The sequence below is a fragment of the Brachyistius frenatus genome, unplaced genomic scaffold (assembly GCF_029030835.1).
Source record: "Brachyistius frenatus isolate BFR_SWC_R1_liver_20210118 unplaced genomic scaffold, ASM2903083v1 Contig_240, whole genome shotgun sequence".
Taxonomy (NCBI): domain Eukaryota; kingdom Metazoa; phylum Chordata; class Actinopteri; family Embiotocidae; genus Brachyistius; species Brachyistius frenatus.
The window spans coordinates 287,082-305,157 of record NW_027210839.1 but is presented as its reverse complement, the minus strand read 5'-3'; the positions used below and the strand labels follow the sequence as shown (position 1 = coordinate 305,157).

The window sequence follows — 18,076 nt, the reverse complement described above, 5'->3', positions numbered from 1 at the left end:
ACAAATTAATAGTTTTTTTTGTTGTTGTTGTTGTGTTTTAGTGCATTTCTTAGCATGTCAAGCTCTTTTGTTTGAAACAAATAAAACTGCCTCTCCTTGTGCTCTATGTAATAGCGGTTTGAAGTCAATCAACTATTACAGTATGTATTTTTTTGGTAAGATTTCGTAAAATTTTACACTCATCCTAAGAATAATTTAAAAATTATTATTATTATTTTTTTTTTTTTACCTTTTTACATCAATATATATATATAAAATTCCATGTTTCTTTAATTGACTTCCTGTCATTGACCACTTACGGCGTAATAAAATGACTCTTGTTGAGCGCACATGTCCAGTTACAGTGCCTGTAACATCCTGTTTGTACTTGTGAGTGCTTGCTGCCTGTGATTATTTACAGCCAGACTCTTTTACAAATTAATGACTGCCTTGACAACAGGACACCCAGTGGTGGAGAGCAGAAATGAGTGTGTCAAGCATGTTTGTACATGCACGCTCATGTCTGCCTGCTATAACTGCCTTTGTAATAAGAAAATGTAAATAATTTGGGAGGGGTCGGGAGAAAGCCTCCGTTCCTTGTTTTGGTTGATTTTTTAAATTTTTGTTTTAATTATTATTTTTATAAGTAGTCTTTCAATATGGGTGATAATAAACAAAACAAATCCCAGGCAGAGGATTAGAAGCAGACTTGAACTTGTGCACTAGGGGACATATTAGGCAGGATTTCCTCTGATCTGTGTCGCTGCAACAGCCAGCCACCATGCTGCACCCATCAACATGCACGTACGGAGGACATTATATAATCCACTGTAACCTGTGTGGGAGTCCCTATGTAAATACACACACACACACACACTGACAGACACACCGATAACAAGGAGAGAGACCTCCATGCCTACATCTTTCCACCTCCACCATCAATTGATTTGACTTTGCCCTTAAGTATATTCATTATAAAGTGTCACAGCCAGGCAGAGAGTACAGTTCGATTCACAACAGCACCCTCGCAGCCAGTCTCATCAGTTATCACATGGTTATCCGTGGTGAAATTTCCACTCTTCATTAGAGCAAAGCAGGCTGTCCTTCTTTTCTTATTCCCACTTGTATGTGTCTGTGAATCTTAAGGGAAGCTTTACCGCACACACACGCACGCACGCACGCACGCACGCACGCACGCACGCACGCACGCACGCACGCACGCACACACACACACACACACACACACACACACACACACACACACACACACACACACACACCATTAAGTCCTCCCCATCGCTGACATGCAGGAGTGAGTGTTCAGCTTAGTGTAGGTTCTGTTATTAATAGGTGCCTACAGACAGGCTTTTTCACTGATTCCTCAGGTCACTGAACTCCAAGCCGCTCAGCCAATCAGCTGCCGGCATCCACTGAGCATGCTCAGTGAGGCTGTCATCTACGGTGTTGACATTTGGCCCATGTCCTCTCCTCTCCTCTCCTCTCCTCTCCTCTCCTCTCCTCTCCTCTCCTCTCCTCTCCTCTCCTCTCCTCTCCTCAACAATAATGATAATACTAGCCTTACAAATCTTACACCCACACAGTGTTTGTTTTTTGTTTATATGAAAACCTGACACTGGTTTCATTCTTTCATGATACATTACTACTGTTACTGTAAAGAAATGAGATTGAGACCAATCATTAGTAAGTATTGTTCATAGGAGTGTTTGAGGAGGTGTTTGCCTTTTTTTTGCCTTTTACTTTTTCCACCTCCGTCCTGCCATCACCTGTAATTTATTTGCCCTTTTTTTTTTTTAACATGAATAACAGGGATTCTCCATCTGTTTTGTGCATCACAGTAATAACCATATCTGCAACACATCAATTCAGCATTTCCCTCTGACATCAGACCTATTCTCATACAATATACAGCATAATACAGTTAGAGGTGGGTGAAATGAAACGTATCGCGTCACTTATGTTCTTGTTATCACGGCTTGCAAAACTCCAGCTGCAGGTGTGCATTGTAGTGATACTTCACTTTTGTTATGTTTCTTCTCACCTTTATAACATGGCAATTAACCATTTTCACCTATTACGTGCTTGCAATTCAAAACCGGGCATGCTGTACCGCTCAGACCCACGGCACTTTATTTCAAGTAGTTTTCAAAGTGAACTAAAGCCACTCTGCAAACTTGTATCAGAATATTAATATCAGCCCAGTAACTTTTGCTTTGTTCAGTAGCAAAGCAGGAACAGAGACTCCAGGTGCTGTATTTCCACTTTTAAAATGGTAAACTAGTGGATACCAGCGTTTATCAAAGAAGCAAATACTACTACTTCGCTGAAATTGTAGTTAAAGTTGGAGTTAAACCCCTCTCAGTGGAAACATTAGATCACTGTGGGGTGGCTTTTAAAAAAAATGGCCACCTGCAAATTCTAGTTAAAACTCTGGCTATTATCAACATCTGTCACTGATGCTCTGTCGATGATAAGGCTGCCTTGTCACCTATCGCGTGATTCCATTTGAGTTCCCCTCGTTTTACTGAGCCTCTTATGTAACCGTTTTTAGAGACAAGCCTACAGCGTTTTCTGGCCCATCTGGTCTGCCTTCATCTGAGCCCAGTGTTGACCTCCAGCGTGTAATTAAATCTCCAGTCAGCTCATCTTCATCAGCAGCCCATCATTGCACACTGAAAGTATCACCTGTCATAGTACCTTCCTTTTCATATCTGATTTGTGTAGAGCCCCACCAATTTATTGCTATGATATTGATATTGACCTGTCACGGGTATATCGGTATTAGCGTATGTTGTCTGACATGCGCTATGACAACTTTTTTTTCATATAGAACATAATGCAGAAAAAGATGCTTAGGTTAAATTAAAAATGGTTCTATGTTTTTTTTTTTTAAATAACAATTATTTCTAATTATTACATTCCCAGTGAAGTTTACTTTTTAAGTGCCCTGATGTGATTTTGAACATAACATTTAGTGTTAAACTGTAAAATATCCTGTTGCAATCAAATATATCTTTGTCCCAAGTGTTTGACAACCATATTTTATCTGATATATTGATATTGTATACCTTTTCACTAACATATCAGCATTGGCCCCAAAAATTCCACATTGGTCGAGTTCTACTTTTGTCACATTGACTATTACAGTTTTTACAAGGTGACAATATTCAATTCTCTGTACCAGAGATGTGTTCATAGTATAAATTTAATTAAAAGTTGTCATGGTCAAACAATCCTTGTATCCGTCTCTTACTCTAAAAACCTCGCCGTACCTTTTCAATTTCTCTCCACTGTGTGCAGTTTAGATAAAAACCTTGCAGTACTGAGAATAATCACGTAATATATTTTCTTTAAAGATTATTAAAAGTCATTTGACCAAGCTTTAGTTGGCTCCAGAATTTCTCTACAAGTCTCTTTCTGGCAATCGACTTTTGGATGATTTGCAGTCAGGTTCGAACCATGACGTGTGTGATGAAGCACAAACCTAACCAGATGGGCAGGCGTACTTACACTACCGTGAAAGACTGTTTAGGGCCAGGTTAAGTAGCTGCTGATGTTTTTTGAAAGGTCAGTGGAATTAAAGGTTGTTATTTAACACTTTGCTTTTTGCCTTTTAAACTCTGCACAAGCTGTTGCAGCTCCGTGGCCGGTGGACATCTGCAAAAGAAAGAACAGAAACTACACGAGCGAGGGAACCGTATGGAGAGGCAACAGACAATAAGCAAAAACTATGGGAGAGAAAAAGCATGAAGTTAATGAGATGTGATGGTGAGATATGAATGTATAGAGAGTGTAAGAGTGAGAGGAAAGAAGCTCAGTGCATCACGAGGTCCCCCAGCAGCCTCTGCCTATAACAGCTGAACTAAGGGATGGTTCAGGGCCACCTGAGCAGTTCCAACTACAAGGAAAGTTTTAAGTCTAACCTTAAAGGTAGAGAGGGTTTCTGCCCCTCGAACACAAACTGGGAGGTGGTTCCACAGGAGAGGAGCCTGAAAACTGAAGGCTCTGCCTCCCATTCTACTTTTGGAAACTCTGGGAACCACAAGCAGGCCAGCGCTCTGAAAGCGAAGTGCTCTGCTAGGATGATGTGGTTCTATAAGATCTCTGAGATAAGATGGAACCTGGTCATGAAGAGCTTTGTAAGTCAGCAGGAGAATCTTAAATTCTATTCTTGATTTAACGGGAAGCCAATGAAGAGAAGCTAAAACAGGAGAAATATGATCCCTCTTGCTAAATGCCGTCAGCACTCTTGCTGCAGCATTTCACCTCAGAGGAACAGGCTGCCGTTCACAAGGAATGGGACGAGCTCAGTTTACACTTCAAGACAACAAAATCTTCCTCTTGAATTTGTGATATATGTTCCTTTCTTCTGAATTATTGTCTCCTACTGTTAGTGATGATTGGCAAGGTGTTGGAAAATAAAAAGTAAATATGCAAGATGTGACAAGACTAACAGATGTTAGAATAAATGCAGTTCCATTTATCACCATTGACACATGGGGAAATAAAATAGTGGCTGCAGATTCCCACCCATAACCCAATTTCTTCCTTTTGAAAATTCTCATCCATCAAGGTGAATGACATTATTTTTTTTTTAATCTTCTATACCTTCTGGGAGAGGTTGAAGTGTGTCTGGGGACTATGCATCCATTATTTTGTTGACTGCGACACTTGAATGCCCCCCAAAACAAGCAAACTGCTTTTCATCTGTTACGAAATTTCACTTTTATTCACTGATCGATTCCAACAGGCAACCCTTTTCTTCTTTCAGGACAGTCTTTTATTCTGTTCGGTTTCTAGAGCAGCAGTCTCGCCCAGCTGAAATAGAAATTATAATGAGCCAGCCTCCCATTATCCACAGTCGTCAGGATGAATAGGTGTTGTTAAAATCGTCTCTTGGACATTTTTTCCCATTATTAGAAATCGAGGACAGGGGGACTGGACTCGGACACTTTTCAGCGAAACCTTTCATTCAGTCTGTCTGCCGGCAGAGGTAACACCTCTGTACCTCAGAGTGGTCACAGAGGACATGTGTATGTCTGGAAGACACGTCCAGCTTTGTGTCAGCAGGATTTGACCTATGCATTACCCCTTAAGACAGGAAACAGCCCATTATTGATGACCTATATATCTGTTTGCCTCCTTTCCTGCCAGGTGCTGCAGAAATTTATGTCTCGACTCGTCCAGAACCAGGTGATGGCCCAAAAGGACCTGCGGACTCTCACCAAATACCAGATCATCATCGCCAGGGATCAGTTCCGCAAGAACCCGCCACCATACCTCAAGGCATGGACTCTGCACTGGGAATCAGTGTTACAAACAATGTGCCACACAGTAGTGTGCATTTGTACATATGATGCACAGCCTTTTAGAATTACTCATTTGCATTGATGTATGGACCCTAGAAACTGTCAAAATATAGTTAAAAGACAAATCAGAAATAATAATTGACGACATTAGTTAGTCTAAGGATTTAAGTATTTTTGATATACTTGAGAATCATCAATGTTGGCATTACAGAGCTTCATACTGAGTTTCATCTCATTACCTGTCTGTAACCTGTGCCTTTAGTATGGTTTTGGTTCAGTCTCATGTCCCTTTTTGATAGTGCAGCAGGCAGCTGTTGGCCATGAAAAACCTTTACAATTAAAAAAAAAAAACATTTTAAAATTATGCTAAAAATATTATCCACATTTATTACATTTTGTTTGCAAACAAAAATAAAGCATTCATCTACTTAGAAATCCAGTCGAAGAAGTGTTAAATATGTTATTGGGACCAGTCATGTATTACGAGCTCATAAGTTGAATATTTTATTTTATTTTTGCCTTAATTTGATGGCAACAGCAGAGATACAGACAGGAAATGCAACAAAAGTCCTCAACTGGAATCGTTAGTAGTGTGCGTTACCATTTCGGCCACTGGAAGCCCCAATATTTTCCAATATGATAGAATATTTTAACCACATTCTTGCCAGTGGACTCACATTGGTCTCATGGACTCACATGCTCTCCTTCACACAGCAGGGTCCACAGCAGGGAATGCTGGAGGGCGACTTTGCCCTTTGCATCAGCCTGTACCACGGCTACGAGCTGCTGATGCAGATGGGCCTGCGCTCGCTCTTCTTTTACGTCCAGGGAATCATGGATGGATCCAGAGGTCAGTCACCTTCTCTCCAGGCTTTCAGTTTCATTACTCTTTTATCCACAGATTGGTTCATGTTGAATGAGAATCTCTCCTCTCCGATATACATGTTTGTATATTTCACCTGAACTCCCACGACACGCTTTCATACACCAGATTATCCACCGGTGCCTTTAGGTTTATGTAAACTCAGAAATGTCTAATGCCTTTATGATTCTGGTGACGAGTGTTTGATACGATTACTCTGCTTGCTTTGCTTGTCTTAGAGATGTCCAGGGCAAAGAATGCACTGCTGAGGACTCCCGCCTTCATGGACCTTTACCATGACATGGAAGCCATGTTTGTGAAGCCATCTGCTGGTACGTAAGCTCTCATCCATACAATGTCTGACCCCATTATATAGTCAGTTGAGACAACGTCTCGGTTTAAAATCTATCAACGAAGGCACTGCTTCTGATGAACTAGCATCTTCTGTGATTAATATTTCCAGGTCCGGATGAGCCGTTCATTTACAGTCACCCCAAACTGAAGAAACTGGAGGAGGTGGTGCTGCAGCACTTCAGACTGTGGGCTGAGCGCTCTGCAGACAATAATGGTGATTTATCCCATCGTCTGAATTAAACAGACAGACTGTACAATAAAGTCCTGTAAGAATCCAGGCGGTGGTTACTGAATTGGTCGGTTTCTCCTCTGTTCTCATTCACGTGCAGGTTCAGGTCATCAGGAAGTAAGCACGCGGGTGATGATCTTTTCATCATTCCGAGAGAGCGTGCAGGAGATCGCAGCCATGTTGAACTGCCATGCTTCGCTGATCAGGGTCATGACATTTATGGGCCAATCCTCAGCTGGGAAAGGGGTCAAAGGCTTCACCCAAAAGGAACAACTGGAGGTAGAGACTGTTTCTTTTTGTTTTTTTTGACTGACCAACAAGGCGTTCCTGAGACATAGCGAGAAGGGAATGGGTGGACGGCTGGATGGACGGACAACCGGGATATATATTGTCTCCGGCCCCGACTCTCATTGATGTGAAGGAATAAAAACCTGCGCATTTAATATTATACAATTATTTATATTCAGTTGTACTAGAACGATATGATTCCTTATTTCCATTGTAGCTTTTCCTATTATTTTTGTGTGACTTAGCTTGTGGTGAACAATAAAAGGGCTGATGGTGGAAAAATTGGAAAACAATATTGCAACAAAAATTGCTTCTTCATACTATAAACAAATAGTATAATTTTCCACCTTACTTAATGTCTGCCCTTCATTTATTAAACCTTTCCCTGTCTTTTTCCTTATGGGGTATATTTTTTTTATTTGACGGGCAAATTTTACAGGGTACATTGTTGTACTGCACCTTTAGAAAAGCAACAAAGAAGAACGTATGTGCCTGCACATATCATATTTCAGTGCTGGTTGCTTAGCATCATGATTTCCCTCTGCAGACAGTCTGCGCCAGCTCCTCTAAGCAAATAATGCAGGGATGGAACTTACAGGCAACTCTACATTGTGTGCTACTGGCCGTTCTGCACATTATATACTAAACATACAACAGACCTTAATCTGTGAAAAGGTCCGTAAAAGAGGTTATTTGGAACATGTACACAACATGCAGCGAGCACAGATACATATATTTGCTGGGTATACACATGGTTAGATAAAAGAGTTTGACTATTTATAGCTTTTTTCTTTTTTTTTCTGCTTTTCACTTTTGTTGCAGGTGGTGCAGAGGTTCAGACAGGGAGGCTTCAACACACTGGTGTCGACCTGTGTGGGGGAAGAGGGGCTGGATATCGGCGAGGTGGACCTCATCGTCTGCTTTGACGCGCAGAAGAATCCCATCCGCCTGGTGCAACGAATGGGACGCACCGGACGTAAGCGGCAGGGACGCATCGTCGTCATCCTGGCTGAGGGACGGGAGGAGAGGGTGAGTATTCTGTAGCGATGTGAGCTGAAAAATGAAACCCCACAAAACCTTCCAAAGTTGTATCCTCTGTTTTCCACAGACCTACAATCAGAGCCAGAGCAACAAGCGCAGCGTGTACAAATCCATCATCGGCAACAAAATTGGGTTCCACATGTTCCCCAACAGTCCTCGCATGCTCCCCGAGGAGGTGAAGCCCAGCCTCCATAAGATGCACATTACCTGTGGCCAGTTCGACCCCCGGGAGAGCAGCAGTCGGCCTGTCGGGGGTCGGCGGTCCCGTTCCGGGGGCCGGGCCTCACTCATCCACCCTCAAACCCTGAGTAAGTGACGAAGCAAAAGTAGATTTATTTATTTATTTATTTGTAATACTGCAGAGTTTCCTTATTTGGATAGTGTTTGTGTTTGTGTGTGTGTCTGATTGTAGTTCATCAGGGCAGCGCAACGTCCGCTGGGTTCCTGAGCAGCACAGAACATTCCCTGTGGGCTTCCACCATGAGGCTGGAGGAACATGAAGCTCATCCAACCCTGAAGCAGTCACACTTCATGTCCATACCCAGTGACCCGGCACCTCAGGTTTCTTTTGCTTCTTTTCTATGTTTCTCATGCGGGCCTAAAAGTATAATGTATATAAATTGATATATATATCTGCTGTGAGGTAATTGCAAGGTTAGTATCGACATTCACGCCATAAAAGCTACATACACTACATGTTTTTACATTTAATCCTTTAAAATTGAACATAAAAACATGTTAAAATCTAATTTATAAATAAGGAAAAGACATCAAGTTTGTAAGAACAGATCAAATTAACACAAGACAACAATAAAATATAAAATAAAGCAAAACGTAACAGAAACATTTAAAAGTCGCAGTAGTGCAAGTGCGGCCAAGTGCAGCACATTTCCCACAACTATTAGCAAAGGTACAAATATCATTTTTTTTTAAATTTACGACTTATGATTGAAAGTCTAAATCCACAAGCAGGTAATGAGTGTGATATTTACCAAACGTCCTGCTGTAATCTTGCGGATGTTTATTCTGTCTCTTCTCATGTTCCAGATCATATTCGCGCTCGAACATGTACAATCAATAACGGAAAATTACGTTAGTTAATCGGTTTATAGCTTTCTTTTCCACCCCGGCAAGGGGATAAGACGGGGATCACAGGCACTGGATGCTGCAGTGGGCTTCCTGGGAGTTTACCAATCAGAAGGAAGAGGGCTTGTTTCAGACAGTGAATGAACTTGGCTGCTTAAGGGGCATATATATATAAGTAATATATAAATATATAAAAAATATCCCTTATATAAGTATAAAAAAAAAATATTGAGCCGTGAATCACGGAAAGCTACTTTCGTGTAGTCCCGATATATATATGTGTGTGTGTGTGTTTATATGTCTATATGTATATATAAATGTATGTGTGTATATATATATATATATCACATTGATCATACAACATTCTATTAAATGTATGCTTATGTAAACTGTAATCTTATTCATACTTGTATTTTATAAGTAAAATGAGGAAACACAATGTATCTCAACAGAAAGCCACAAGAGTTGAGACTCCAGGACAAATGGAAAAACAATGAGGATATTGTGAATTGATCTCTTGTGGATTATGAGATTCTGGCAGCTCCATTTTAGTTCCAGTTTTTGACAGCGTTTGGTTCATTGCAGCTGCCACGATTTCAGGTGGAAAAGCATCCGGCCCACAGCTGGAAAAGTTATGTACGGAAAAGCCAGCGTGTGGCAGTTATTACTAGCGTGAATATGATGCCACGATTTCAACTAATACTCAATGTTTTTCATGAAAGGAGGACGTTTCCGAAGGCAGACCAGCATCCAGAGAGCTGTCTCTGTGGGAATGGAGACACTGGCAGCACAAAGCGCTTCCTTTCCATGTTGTTGATCATTCCCTCCGCTGCAACCACTTTATTAAGGTGATGGAGCTCATAGACGGCATGAGAGAGGAAAATGAGGTGAGACAAGGAAGTCGGCGTGTGATCGTGTTGCTTTGGGTTAATACTGTAGCATTAAGCAAGGAGGAGAAGTTTTCTTGTTGTGTGCCGTGAAAGAAAAATAACTGCGTTTGAATATTGAATACGCCCACAGCTTAATAATAACACAGAACACTTTCTGTCCGCTAATTCAAAGTACATTAGTCCTCAGTCAATCAGGCTCCTTCTGATAGGAAAATGGTTTTATAACATGGTTTCAAACATCTTGCATAAATCCTGCTTCTTTTCATAAAAGAAAGACAGTAGTGTGTATTTACCCAAGGGGGAAAAAAACAAAAACAACTCGTTATAAACGTACTAGGCTGAAAGGAGTCAGTTGATTCGCATGTGAACATACAATTGTGGTTTGTGTTGAGTTACTAAATTCATTGTTTTGACCCGGAAGGCAAATTCCTCAGATGATAAACGGATTCTATGACGAAATTGTGGTTTTAGATTAAAAATAGGAAATAAGCGATTTATTTTTATCTGGTTGTTTTTGGGGCTGCATAAGATTTATATATATATATTTTTTAAAAGCACCGGCATCACGATATTTGCTGTACTTATAGGGCCTGATTTACTAAGATCTCAAATTAAGGGTACTAAATTGTGTTTTTTTTTTTTTTCAAAAGTTTGCGCGTTTATTTCGCACCCGTTTTGTGGGTGATTTACGAAGAGTATTTGCGTCACTGATATCGGGTGCAAATCACCGTATTCAAATGAGGAGTTTGCGCGTGTTAAAGCAGATCGGCCGCAAAAGGTGAAGGAAATCTGTCCCCATTGAAATTGAGAAATATAAAAAGAACAAGAACCAGACCAAAACGCTATATAGGAGATTATCGGCAAAGAAGTCAAAGCCGTGGGGACAAACAAAACGGCTTAATAATAAAACAGGAGTGACGGTAAGATGCTTCTAACAAACACCGAGCAGCGGGTCCAGCTCTTTCTGTGACGGGCAGGTGAATTAGTCTCATTCAGTGCTCGGGAACCTTGTGAAGCTACCTGTGAATTGTGCAGGACACATTCAGGACCTGTGACAGCACACCTGAATAAAGGGACCGGGCGGGCATATCCAAGCAGCGATACGCTGGAACGACCCAGAGGCAGGAAAATGCTGAGTTGTAAAAAGTTTTTTAATTGCTGGTATTATGTGGCTCCTTTTTTTTGCGGGTGATGTGAAGTTTGCACGTGATTGTAGACACGCAAACCTTTAGTAAGTCAGGCCCATAATGTTTTTTTAAAAAACATTTTATAACCTTTCTGTGCCCTGAATCAAAATGTGTCATTATTTTCTAATGTGATCCTTTTTAACAGCTTCTGGTAAACAAAGCTGTTAGAAGAGCAAGGTGGGATGTTTACAGCTGCATAATTCCTCTTGTAATTCTTTATTTTGCTGTGTGCAGCTTGGTTCATTGTCTCAGCTGCCAGTTGACAGCGACCCCGCTGTTCCGGTAGCTTGAGTGAATCACTTCAATCAGCAGGGCCACCGAAGCTCCTGGAACAAAACAGTTGTTGCCGTAATATTCAGAGCTTCTCAAGCAAAGAAGATCTAGCAGACAAAAACAAAACAAAAAACACACTCTTGTTGTTTTGGTGTGATTGGAATATCAATATCAGGTAATTCAACCACACTGTTTTTCAAATTTCTCTCTTTCCTGACCTTGTTTACCTTTAGCCAGTCCTTTCCCATGATCGCGTCCAAATATCTGTTACAGGCCTCCTCGCCTCTCCATCTGCTCTTTCACACGATTGTTCTATCGATAAGACCCCTTTTCCAAATCCTCGAAATTGGGTCAGAGATTATGGTGCAACTACTGGCTGAAGTAACAACTGCGCTCTTGTTACCTTTTTTTGTTGTTGTTGTTGTTTTACTGCCGGTCTTGACCATACACGGGAAGGAGAAAATTATCCAACCTGTAAAAACAATAAGCAACTGCAATAAGCTTAAAGGTTCAGTTTAGGACTTAGGCGCACCTACTGGTTAAAATCAGATATAATATTCATAAATGTTATTTCTTTATTTTGTTTAGTGCGACGTTTCCGCTAAATGCCATTAAACCCTTTAAAAGGAAGCCAAACACTCCTGTTTGTGTATTTTTTTTTGGTTCTACCAATCCGTGAGGGAAATATCTGGCTCTTGATCTACTCCACTATGTTCACCAGAGAGTCTCCGTGTCTGTCCAACGTTTTGTCGGTGTAAAGGGAACCTTGAGAGGGTTTTTTTTTTTGTTTTTGCTTCAAAACTGTTGTCTGCTGTAGCCTGAAAACAACATGTTCAAGAGCGGCGAGCAGCAAAGTTTGCAGGCCGAGCAGGTGAACAATGAGCTGAAACTACCTGTAAAAACAGACAAACTAGAGGGAGCTGCAATTTCAGATAGTTCTCTCTGGGTTCGTCACCATGACAACCCCTTTCAAACTTGTCATGTCGATTTTACATCGTCATTCCATAACTGTTATTTATAAAAAAAAAAATATTGATTGAGGGAAACTTTTAAGGAATGAGAGGATGTTTTTCTATAACGGATACATAATGCTTATTTTTCATGAACGTGCTGATGAACTAAATTTATGAGACGTCTTCCTCTTTGACTCATTCACACACGAGCTGCCGCTCCCTTCAGCTGTGACCTGCACTCATCTTTGCTCCGTGAGGGATAACGTTAGCCACGGCTTACTTGCCTGCCCTGAATTGACACAGAGGCCTTGTGACCCTTCGCTTGTTTGCCTCCTCCTCCTCCTCCTCCTCCTCATCATCATCCTCCTCCTCTTCTTTTTGAGATCAGAGCCAGAACCAAAAAAAAAACAACAAAGCACCATAATCAAAGTCTAAACACGATATTTTTCTGAAACATCTCCCCACGCATTTCTCCTGCCCTCGAACAGCCTTTCACTCCAGAAGTCATTATCCTCATCTGAGGCCATTTTCCTGCCAAATCTCACTGTTGTTCATCAAGCTGCCTCTGTCGCTTTACAGCGCGGAGAGCCTCGGCAGGCAGGCAGGCAGGCAGGCGGGACTTCTCTTCCTGGCCTTATGTAACAGTTCTCTGAGCTGTTACATAACGTATAAAAAGGACAAATTCGAAACTGCTTGACGAAAACTAAAATTAGTTAAGTAGAGTCTGCATTTTTATACAAGTTACTCACATTTTAGGTATTATTTATGTACAGTATGAGGTTGATGTTTCCTTCAGAATTGTTGTTTAAGTGCCACACAGTGTGGGTATCTGACAGTTTAACAAGGGTACATTACTGTTTTACATTTAATACAACATTTTACATAAACTAAAACAAAAGCTTTGGGCTTATTATCATACCTTTTTTTTTTTTTTTTTTTTTTCATTGCTTTACATTTTTTTGACCCTTCAGTGTAAGAGCTAGAGTATTTCACACATTTCATTCTTGCTTATTGTTGACATGTGAACATGGCTGACATTTTTGCATGTTCAGTATCACTCGCTGACGTCAGAAGGCTCTCGCTTTCCCCGTCATTGGATCATTCTTTTCGCTTCAATTTAATCACAATTATGGATTTTTTTTAGTTGTCTTATCGGAACCTAATGTGTTCTAATTGACAGGTTGTTGACAGCCAGTAATTATAGCTGTTATTGTTGTGTAGCACTGTCGTAGCAGTGGTTGCTAAAACGCGTCCAATCAGTTTGCAGTTTGACGCATTTGAATTAGGGCCGCTCGTGTTGTCGGTCCAATCGGTGTGAGAACAAAGACGCTTTGTTTTTTCTCCTGGGCTGTGGCATCATAGAGTAGAGTCATGCAGGCCGGTTAATACAGATGATGCTTTCTTTGTGTGCGCTCATGGGCATCACATTCCTACGATTACCGTAGTGCAATGAGATAATCAGCAGAGAGGAGTTTCCACTTTGCTGCTTCCTTCGTCATACAGTCTGAAACAACACAAACCATCTGACCCTTCCGCCCTCCGTTCTCATCGTCATGGTTATTTTGGTCTGCGACATATCTCTCAATCTGGAGACTTTAATCTGATCGTTAATTTATTGTGCGCCAGGGGTTCGGTTTAATCCCGTGTGAATCAAGTTCTATTCATTATTTTCAGCAACAAAGAGTGTTGAAAAGGGGTGCAGAAAATACACATTTACCTTCAAGGGGTGACATGATGGTAGATTTTCTCACTGTCCTAAATCGTTGAAACCCAAAAGCCTCGCTTTGGCTTTTCTTTGAGGATTGTCAGGTTCAAAAGAGGCACTGCAGCTTAGTTGTTGTTGTTTTTTCTTTTCTTTAAATGAACAGCTACAAGTAAATCTGTGTTGAAGAGATGAAGGATTTTTAAGGATTTGTATTGAATGGATTATCCTTAAAAAAAACTATGATTCAATGGTCACATTTATTACAATACTTTCATAACTGTTTTCACAATACTGGGGTCACATGGACGCAAATGGCATCAGCATTGAGCTACTGCCTGTCTTCCCTCTGCTGTCCTTCCCCAAATGTCATGTCTGCACCATCTGAATAAAAGCAAAAATGGCAAGGTATATTCGTAAAAAAATAATTACAAAACTAACAGTAACATGAATGAGAAGATGTTACGTCAGTAAAACTTTGCTCTGCTGCAGCTGTGATTCGTGAAAGTTCATGAAAGAAATACTGTGCATGTTTGGGTAAAAATATCTGGTTTATTCATTTATTAATATCATTTTATTATTTATTTATAACTCTCAGAAACAAGATGATGAGTACCACAGATTACTGTCAGGTGACCCGATCCTGCAAGCCTCACCGCTCTTCATTATCTATTAAAACACTAAATCCTAATTTTTCAAATGGAATTGAAAATTCTCAGTTAAATAAATAAAGTATTTAAGACGGACATTGAAAATTGTTAATTTATAACTATTTGGAATTAGTAAAAACTAAAAATGTAAAAATTCTGTCAATTCCAGTAATTTGGACCAAAAAAAAAAATACAGATACAGTTGTGGAAATGATGTATAAATAAAGACATTAATTTAGGGACATTTTGAAATATATTTTAGATGTACTTTTAGTTCTTTTTCAAAATACAATAGCTGTTAAATGGTTTTATTTTCCATCAGATTTGATTTTAACCAGCGAGACAGATGATATTAAAATACAAGAAATCACTTGTACTGTATTCAGTGACAGTTCAGACATGGAAATAGATCAAACTAGTTTCAATGGTAAGCCTCACCTGTGAAAAGTATTTGGCCATCAATGAGAACTGCAGAGTGTTGAAATGTTAATCATAGAGTCAACGCCCTGCAGGTTTATTTGACTAGTTAAAGGATTGAAGAAAGTGTTCCAAGGTGTTAAAAAAAAACCAACCACAACTTGTCAGTTGTTTAAGACGATAAATCTTCACCTCACAGATGTTTTTACTTTGAAATATTTCTGAAACGCTGACGGAGGATGTATGAAGTATAGACGGTGTGTGTGTGTGTGTGTGTGTGTGTGTGTGTGTGTGTGTGTGTGTGTGTGTGTGTGTGTGTGTGTGTGTGTGTGTGTGTGTGTGTGTGTGTGTGTGTGTTTTCCCGAATAAATGTTACACACAACATTCACTGAACTTCTTGTGTAACAGTGTATTACAGACTTAATGAGCTCAAAACCCGCAGATCAAGAATCTAAATCATGAAGTGCTTTGCTCATAAATCATACATGCCCACCTTTCCTTTAAGTATGCAGTCGTGCAAAACCACCTGCAGATGCCTGTCCAGCTGCACGTCGGATCAAAAGTAAATGACAAATTAACAACAAAAGTAAATGACAAATTAACAACAAAAGTAGTAATAACAATAGACTTAAAGTTTCCACAATCGGGGTTCGTAGAGGTTAAATCCTTATAACTCTGTTAATCAGCTCTTTTCTCCTTTAGTGCCAGCATGAGGTCTTTTGAGGTTATTTAAACAAACGCGTCGCCTGTTTTTGGATGGAATGCCAGGAAATTTGTTACAGATTTCCGCGATCACAGAGATATGAATCCTAATGACATCCGGACTTTTTTTTTCCTGCAGCACCATCAGCAGGTCAAAATGTCTCTCATCCTAAAAAAAAATGCCTCGACATCTACTTGATGGATCACCGTGAAATCTGGTGCAGACATTCGTTGTGCCTCTGATGACTTCGGTCATCCTCCCGCCCCATCGTGCAGTTTATGCTTTTGTTTGAATTAATTAATTAATTATTGGAACCTTAATGATCCATTAACTTTTTCTTTAATATATTTTGGTTGTATTTTCTGTAAATGTAACAACAAATTTTCAGAAAACCAGATAAAAGAGAATCAAATCTTTAAAAAAACAACAACAACATCCAAGTCAGAATCCTATTAAAAAAAATTGTTTTTCTGTAGTTTATTATTGTGCCATCGAAGCAAATTCACAAAAACCCTCGATTGCAAATCTAGATTTATGAGCCTGTGCCCTTGGGAGTATGGGTTTATTAGGTCAGCGATGTAGCTCAGAATCAATCCATTTAATGCTTTGCAAGTGATTACAACTTTTAAACTGTATTGTGGAGTAATTGGGGCAATGTGTTCTCCTCTTGCAGAGCCTTACAGTGGCCATTTGTGTTTAGTGCCATTTTACCTCGTGCTGAACACAGTTAAATAAGACGCAGCGCATCAAAGTCGAGGTGAACTTTCACCAGGTCGACAGCAGAAATAACTGATTTGATTTCAGAGCTACTTTAATTCCCCTGTCTTTTAGTCTCGTTGCCGTCTCTCTGATTAAAATCTGTATTTTTTTTTTGTCAGCGCGCCCTCATGCCGTTGCTCGCTCTCCCTTTCTCTGGGTTCACTGAGCATCCTCCTCCTGCTGGTCACAGGTTCGATGGCACCCTGTCGATCCAAGCAGGATACCACTTTAGATGAATCACTCTCCGGACACACGGTTGGCCCAGATGACAGGAGCTACGGGATCACGTTGTGTGCTTCCTTGTGCGGAAGATACAAAAACGAATAGGCGGAGAATTGGAAAGCTTTTAAATATTTGGAAAATGTACGAGGCCTTTCAATTACTATGCTGGAGAAAAAAAATGAATTCCTGTGTCTCTTTCTCGCCGTTTTCAGACCAACAGATAAATGTCATATCAGACTTCCGTTGTGCGCTCCACGTGCGGCTGCAATGTGACATCTCTTCGTAAGACACTTCCTGATTAGATTACTGTATGAACATGAACACACAAACTGTTCGATCGGCGAAAGTGGCCGTCGTAAAGTGCCATGTGTGTTGTAGAAGGGTTGGCAAGTCCAGAGATTGATCGCGGCTTCCGGTCCTTTGTTCTCCTGCGCAGGGATCTTTTCTTATACAACTTTCTGTCCATTTGTGTTCAGGGAGAATGTCGCTACGAACAGGAGCTCCTTCCTTACCTCCACGAAGCGGACGGCGTGAAAGGCCGACAGAAGAAACGGAAGGCCTCGAAGGTCGGCACCGCAAGCGCCAAGAACAAACCGAAACCGCCGCGCCCGTCTCGGCCTGAATCGGAATGGATCGACGAGGAACTGCCGAGAGAGAGCGCTTCCACGTTGGCCACGACGAAACACGAGCTTCCTGCTGATGATAGGGAGGCAACTCACGATGACATCGAAGAGGCAGTTTGTTTCCTTGCAGGTAACAGTGGCTGTCCGGTTGCTGACATCCGCAACGACTGTGCCGTTGTTGACGGGGATGTCGCAAAAGTCGGAGACGATATTTCACAGCTGATCGCCGAAAATGATAAAGATGTTGAACTGCAAGCGATGTTTTACTTTCCTAAATCTGATTCGGCACCGTCGTCCCGCTCCGACAAACTCCTCCCCGTGAGAAATGAGAAGCTGGAGGCCATTCTGGCCAACGTGGCGGGGCTCCTGTCCCGATCCCCACCGTCGCTGACGGACGTTACAGAGTTGGACGTGGCTGCCTCATCGCATCCTCCCTCTCCTCAGCCGCCTCCTCAGCCGTTCGTCGTCAGCTTCAGCTTGGGCTTGGACGTGGACGACGACGACGACGACGACGAGGTGGTGATGATGATG

General features: G+C 41.0%; 1 protein-coding gene across 1 annotated transcript in view; it reads left to right on the top strand.

Annotated features, from left to right (window-relative positions):
- fancm (FA complementation group M) overlaps positions 1-18,076 on the top strand; it is a 39,560-nt gene that overhangs the window by 15,391 nt on the left and 6,093 nt on the right. The window contains 10 exon segments of the mRNA XM_069720422.1: positions 5,152-5,283; positions 6,024-6,156; positions 6,408-6,500; positions 6,632-6,736; positions 6,852-7,030; positions 7,862-8,068; positions 8,148-8,388; positions 8,493-8,641; positions 9,889-10,053; positions 17,399-18,075. Of these exon segments, the coding sequence (XP_069576523.1) occupies positions 5,152-5,283; positions 6,024-6,156; positions 6,408-6,500; positions 6,632-6,736; positions 6,852-7,030; positions 7,862-8,068; positions 8,148-8,388; positions 8,493-8,641; positions 9,889-10,053; positions 17,399-18,075 (2,081 nt within the window).